The sequence below is a fragment of the Meles meles genome, chromosome 20, assembly GCF_922984935.1.
Source record: "Meles meles chromosome 20, mMelMel3.1 paternal haplotype, whole genome shotgun sequence".
Taxonomy (NCBI): Eukaryota; Metazoa; Chordata; class Mammalia; order Carnivora; family Mustelidae; genus Meles; species Meles meles.
In genome coordinates, this window is record NC_060085.1 from 11,058,885 (window position 1) to 11,065,092 (window position 6,208).

The 6,208-nt window shown below is 39.1% G+C and overlaps 1 protein-coding gene across 1 annotated transcript; it reads right to left on the bottom strand.

Moving 5' to 3' along the window:
• Window positions 1-422: 422 nt before the first annotated feature.
• LOC123932182 (olfactory receptor-like protein OLF4) lies at window positions 423-1,445 on the bottom strand. The gene has a single exon (XM_045989938.1). The coding sequence runs from the start codon at window positions 1,443-1,445 to the stop codon at window positions 423-425; it is 1,023 nt and encodes a 340-aa protein (XP_045845894.1).
• Window positions 1,446-6,208: the final 4,763 nt, after the last annotated feature.

A 6,208-nucleotide genomic window follows, 5' to 3' on the forward strand; every position in this document is an offset into this window, starting at 1 on the left:
GAAACAAAATAATAGGTTAAAGTGTGTATTACCAAGAAGAGCATTTAAGGTATTAACATAGAAAGGAATGACAGAGTGAAAAACTGTGATCTCAGAATTTCCTCCACAAAAAAAAAAATCATAAAAATGGCCTCAGCTGTCAATGTCATTTATTTCATAAAACTAGGACCTTTCATCACTATATGAGGCAACTGGGAATCTCCAAATAGTTTCTGATTCAAGGTTGGGACAAACTTTGGAAATATCAGAAACAAAAGCAAAATTCTTAGCTATCAGAAGGAGTAGAAAGTTCAACAAAGACACAACAAAGACACAATAAATCAGTTGACCTTTAGAAAAATTGAAACTCCAGGATATAAAAGAGAGATTAAGTTCCTCTTTCATGATCTGATTAAAGAATCACAATTTCTGGCTATTAGGCCTTAAGCCTGCAAGCACAGGCACTTGTTGAAAAATGGCCCCTTTGTGGCTGCTCTGAAAAATATATTTAGAGATTCCTTTATATCTTTGTTCCTCAAACTATAGATGAAAGGATTCAGCATAGGTGTGACCATTGTGTACATCACCGAGGCTACTGCACTTGAGTGGGAGCTCTGGGAAGCAGCAGAGCTAAGGTACACTCCTAGGCTAGTACAATAAAATAAGGAGACAACTGAGAGATGTGACGCACATGTGGAAAATGCTTTATGCTTGCCCTGAGATGATGAAATCCCACGTATGGAGGAAACTATCTTAGAATAAGAGTAAAGGACTCCAGCCAGGGGAACACCAGCCAGCAGGACAGCTGCAGAATATACCACCAGGTTATTGAGAAAGGTGTCAGAACATGCAAGTTGGATCATCTGATTGAGTTCACAGAAAAAATGGGGGATTTCCACCTTTGTGCAGAAGGACAGCCGCAACACCATTAAAGTTTGTAACAAAGAATGCAGGACACTCATGATCCAAGATACCAGAACTAGCAGTCCACAGAGCTGAGGGTTCATGATTGTTATGTAGTGCAGGGGGTGACAGATGGCCACAAAGCGATCATAAGCCATCACAGTCAAGAGGAAGTTGTCCAAACTTGCAAAAAGTATGAAAAAGTACATCTGCACGATGCAGCTGCCATAAGGTATGACTTTTCTCTGTGTTTGTATATTCACCAGCATCTTGGGTATTGTGGTGGAGGTGAAGCAGATGTCTACAAAGGATAGGTTGGCGAGGAAGAAGTACATGGGCTTTTGGAGGTGGGAAACTGAAATGACAGCCAAGATGATGAGCAGATTCCCAAGTATCATGACCAGGTACATGGACAGGAACAGTCCAAAGAGGAAGGGTTGCAATTCTGGTCCCTCTGAAAGTCCCAGAAGAAGAAATTCCAAAATTCGTGTATCATTCTCTAGTTCCATGTCTTCGATGTGACTACAAAAATAAGAGAGAAAGAGCATGACACAGTCATGCATTACTAACCTGGAAGATATATTACTGTTTATATTCTACACTCAAGAAATTGATGTTTATAATTGTGTATAGAACATGATAAAAACACTAAGAACTAGGAATAGAAGAAAACTATATCAACATAAAGGCATTAAAAAAAAAAACCCACGGCAAAATCCTCAAAGGGGATACACTCAACATTTTTCCTTTATGATCAGGAACAAGGAAAGATATCCACTTTCCTTATGTCTACGCAACATAACACTGGAATATTATGCAGCCATAAAAAGAATGAAGTTCCGCCAATTGCAACAACATGGGTGGATCTAGGGGGTATAATGATAAGTAAAATAACTCATTCAGAGAAAGACAAATACCATGATTTTACTCATGGAATTTAAGAAACATAACAAGTGAATTACAACAACAAAAAGAAGACCAAACAAAAAACAGACTGTTCAATGTGGAGAACAAATTGGTAGTTGTCAGATGGGAAGTGGATGGGGAAATGGGTGAAATAGGTGAAGGCGATGAAAAGTAGACTTACCATGATAAGCACTGTGTAATGTATACAATTGTTGAATCACTATACTGTGCACCTAAAACTAATATAACACTGCATGTCAGTTATATGGAAATTAAAAAGAAATTTTAAAAAATACAAAAAAATCACCCAAAGGGCCTTAAAATTCCCCAAAATTAAAAAAAAAAATGAGCAGGACCTGGGTTGCTCAGTGGGTTAAGCCTCTGCCTTTGGCTCAGGTCATGATCTCAGGGTCCTGGGATAGAGCCCCACATTGGGCTCTATGATCAGCAGGGAGTCTGCTTCCCCCTCTCTCTCAGTCTGCCTCTCTGTCTACTTGTGATCTCTCTCTCTCTGTGTCAAATAAATAAATAAAATCTTTTTAAAAATTAAACAACAAAAATCTACAGGCAAAACCATCTTAATTAAGGCAAGAAATTGGAAAAAGAAGAAGTTATACATTAACTCATAGAATTTAAAACATTTTTATGGCCCAAATATCTAAATAGAATTCAATAAAGAAACAATCTGTAAACATCATTTGAAATACTGGCAACTGTAGAAAATGGCATACAATATATGGGCATATAATAATAATGGGCAAATCAAAATGGTGACCAAATATATGAATTTGCTCAAACTCACTAATTGCTTATGAAGGCAATAAGAAACTCCTTCCATACCCAACAGCCTATCAAAAAACTTAAAAAGCTGTCACATGAATTGGGATTGGAACTTTTAAACAGGTAGCAAAATGGTGTTCTTTAATTTTCATCACAGAAATGTGAGGTGCCAAAAACATTTGGGGAAATAATCTGAAAATAGCGGTAAATATTAAAAATATAGACATGTATTATTTACCTCAGGGTTTCTCAATTTCAGGACTATTGTTATTCTGGCCCAGATTAGTCTCTGTGCCGGGGCTTGTCCTGGGCAATGTAGGATGTCTAGAGGACTACCAGCTCTAATGATACCACCCCTATCTGACAGCCTAAAATGTCCCCGAACATTATTCAATGTCCCCGAGAGGACCAAATTGCCCCCAGTGGAGAGCCAGCATTTTAATTCAGTCTCAAAATATTTTTGTATGATTGATAAAATAGCAATTTAATGAGAAAGAATATGAAAAATCTGCAAAAGTATAAATGACCCAGCCACATCTGGAAATACTATGCAATCACTGAAGTAATGAATTATCATTATATGAGATGATGGAGGCAAATATGTAAGGTACTAGTGAGGAAGACATCTATTAAAAAAAATGCACCAGAGTGTAAAGACAATTTACAATGTGCATAAGTTCTATTCTTCAATTTGTATAAATGTGTATGAATAGGAGCACATGGGTAGTTCAATCAGGTAAGCATGTCTCTTGGGCTCAGATCAGGATCCCAGAATGCTGGGATCCAGCCCCTTGTCTGGCTCCCTGCTCAGTGGGAAGACTTCTTCGCCCTCTCCCTCTGCCCCTCCACTCTGCTTGTGCACTCTTACACGTTCTCTCTCTCTGAAATAAAATATTTTCTTAAGTAGATGAATATTTATGTGAGCATAATATAGAAACATAACATTTGGGGGGGAGAAAGAGAGAGTACAGAAGGTAAGTGGAAGTAGGATAGAGGGACAGGCAGAGAGACAAACACAAGAAGACTCCACAATCATCCTAGAGCCCAACTCAGGACTCCAGCTCATGACCTGACATCATGGCCTGAGCTAAAATAAGAGGTCACATGCTCAATTGACTAAGTAAGCCACCGGGCACCCCTAGAAATGTAAGTTTTAAAAGGAACTAAAAGTTTATGGAAAAAAGGATAGCGTAGGAGTAAGAATATGTTAGGCATGGAGCTATCCCAAACAACAGTCTGAAACACAACAATCTAAAACTAACTTTCTAGGGTGCCTGGGTGGCTCAGTGGTTTAAGCTGCTGCCTTCGGCTCAGGTCATGATCTCAGGGTCCTGGGATCGAGTCCCACGTCGGGCTCTCTGCACTGAAGGGAGCCTGCTTCCCTCTCACTCTCTCTGCCTGCCTCTCTGCCTACTTGTGATCTCTCTCTGTCAAAATTAATAAATAAAATCTTTAAAACTAACTTTCTAGACAGGCATAAAATAGTATTAATGTAATGACATCAACATGGGTCCCTAATTCAAGAGTAAAGTGCAAAAGACTTGGAAACAGGGGCACCTGGCTTGCTCAGTCACTAGAGTGTACAGCTCCTGATTTTGGGTTTGTCAGTTTGAACCTTACATTGGGTGTACAGATTACTTTTAAAAAATTAGAGAGGCGCCTGGGTGGCTCAGCGGATTGAGCCACTGCCTTTGGCTTGGGTCGTGATCTCCAGGTCCTGGGATGGAGCCCCGCATCCGACTCTCTGCTCCGCGGGGAGCCTGCTTCCTCCTCTCTCTCTGCCTACTTGTGATCTCTCTCTCTGTCAAATAAATAAAATAAAATCTTTAAAAAAATTAGAAATAAAAGACTATAACAAAACAGTGAGTAGGAATCATTATCTAAAGTCATGCTTTCATTTCATATAGAGATAGGTCACTTCATATTTATTTAGGAAGGTGAATGTTGGTGAAATGATAAAAAGAATACCTTCAAAACTATGACTGCTTATGACATTTCTTTCAGAAAGGGCACCTGGGTGGCTCAGTGGGTTGAGCCGCTGCCTTCGACTCGGGTCGTGGTCTCGGGATCCTGGGATCGAGTCCCGCATCAGGCTCTCTGCTCGGCGGAGGGCCTGCTTCCCTTCATCTCTCACTGCCTGCCTCTCTTGTGATTTCTCTCTGTCAAATAAATAAATAAAATCTTAAAAAAAAAACAAAAACGAAATAGGTCTAATCACAAAAGGCCAAAAAGTACAATAAGGAATAATAGAAATGTGAACACAGGGTGAAAATACGTATAAAAGCTGATTTATTACTTTAGATGTTGCAGAACTTTCTGCACTTAAGCAAGGGGGAGGAACATATGACCAAATGATGGGTTTGAGCACACAAAATGTATTAACTTTCCTATTACCCTCGAATACATATACACCTACATTAAGGAACTGAAGGTCAAATAACAAAGTTAATGGAAAATTTTCAATTCCTATGCTTGAAAAAATGCAATAAAAAACAGGAATATAAACACTTGAAAACCACCAAACAAAAGAGAAAACAAACGTCTAAGAAAACCACAAATATACACATCCTCACCAGGAAGGAAATAATTGTAATGTAAAGCTTTTCTCCTATACCCATTTCACATATTAATATAAAAAAATTGTTGGGATGCCCAGAAAGAAAAAGGTCACTGTGAAATATATGTCTTATGATCCATTGGTTTGGGTCTTTCTCATCAATATGGGAACATACTCAAATTTTTCCTGGCTTAAAAAAATAAAAGAATGCCTTCATTTCACTACTTAGCCATTGGAGCTAATGCAATATAACTTTATTCCTCTTAATTGCAAAGATTCTTGGACTGGTGTTCTACTCACTGCAACCACTTTCTGTCACCCATCACCACTCTTCCATCAGTACTACTTAATCCTCAGCAATCTCTCCTGCATGACTGATTTCAGTGCTTACTTCTCTTTTTAGGATCATAACTAAATCTAGTCATTGGCTAATCAAGCAACCCAACAACCTTAGCAATGCTGAGTTGGCTCTCAGATGGTTTCAGATAAATGTTCTCACCCTCCTATTCTCTCCGGCCCTTTCTTGCAATATCTGCTGGGTTCTCAGACTCACATGCATGGGGGTCTTTATATAGAAGTCCAAATTCCTCCCTAGATGGTTGATGATGGACACTGAAGCTCTGTTCTCAAACAATACAACAGGAGTCTTCTACCCAGACTTAGGACTCCAAAAGAAATAACCATACCCCAGCAGCACAAGGTTGCACCTGTTGAGGGACAATAGCAGAAGAGATATTTACAGCTCACTACCTGCTCCTTACGTGTATTTTCCCCCTGTTTCTCCAAAGTTTGAGCACATCATCCCCCATGGGACAGTGCTCTGGACAGATAGGACATTTTTCAGCAGTTTTTCTAGTCCCAAGAGACCAAATTACAAGTCAGGTGAATCCAGTTATTACTCTTCCCTGAATTTACCTCTTAGCACCTTATCCCAACCCCGAGTTAAATTTCTCTCCAAATCTAAGAATAAAGAGTTTTTCTTTATTAGGATCCTTGGGTCTCCCAAATATTGATTTGTGATGGAACACAGAACTTGTATCTCCAGAAAATTGCTATCCCCTCTTCTGTAAGGTGAAGAACAGT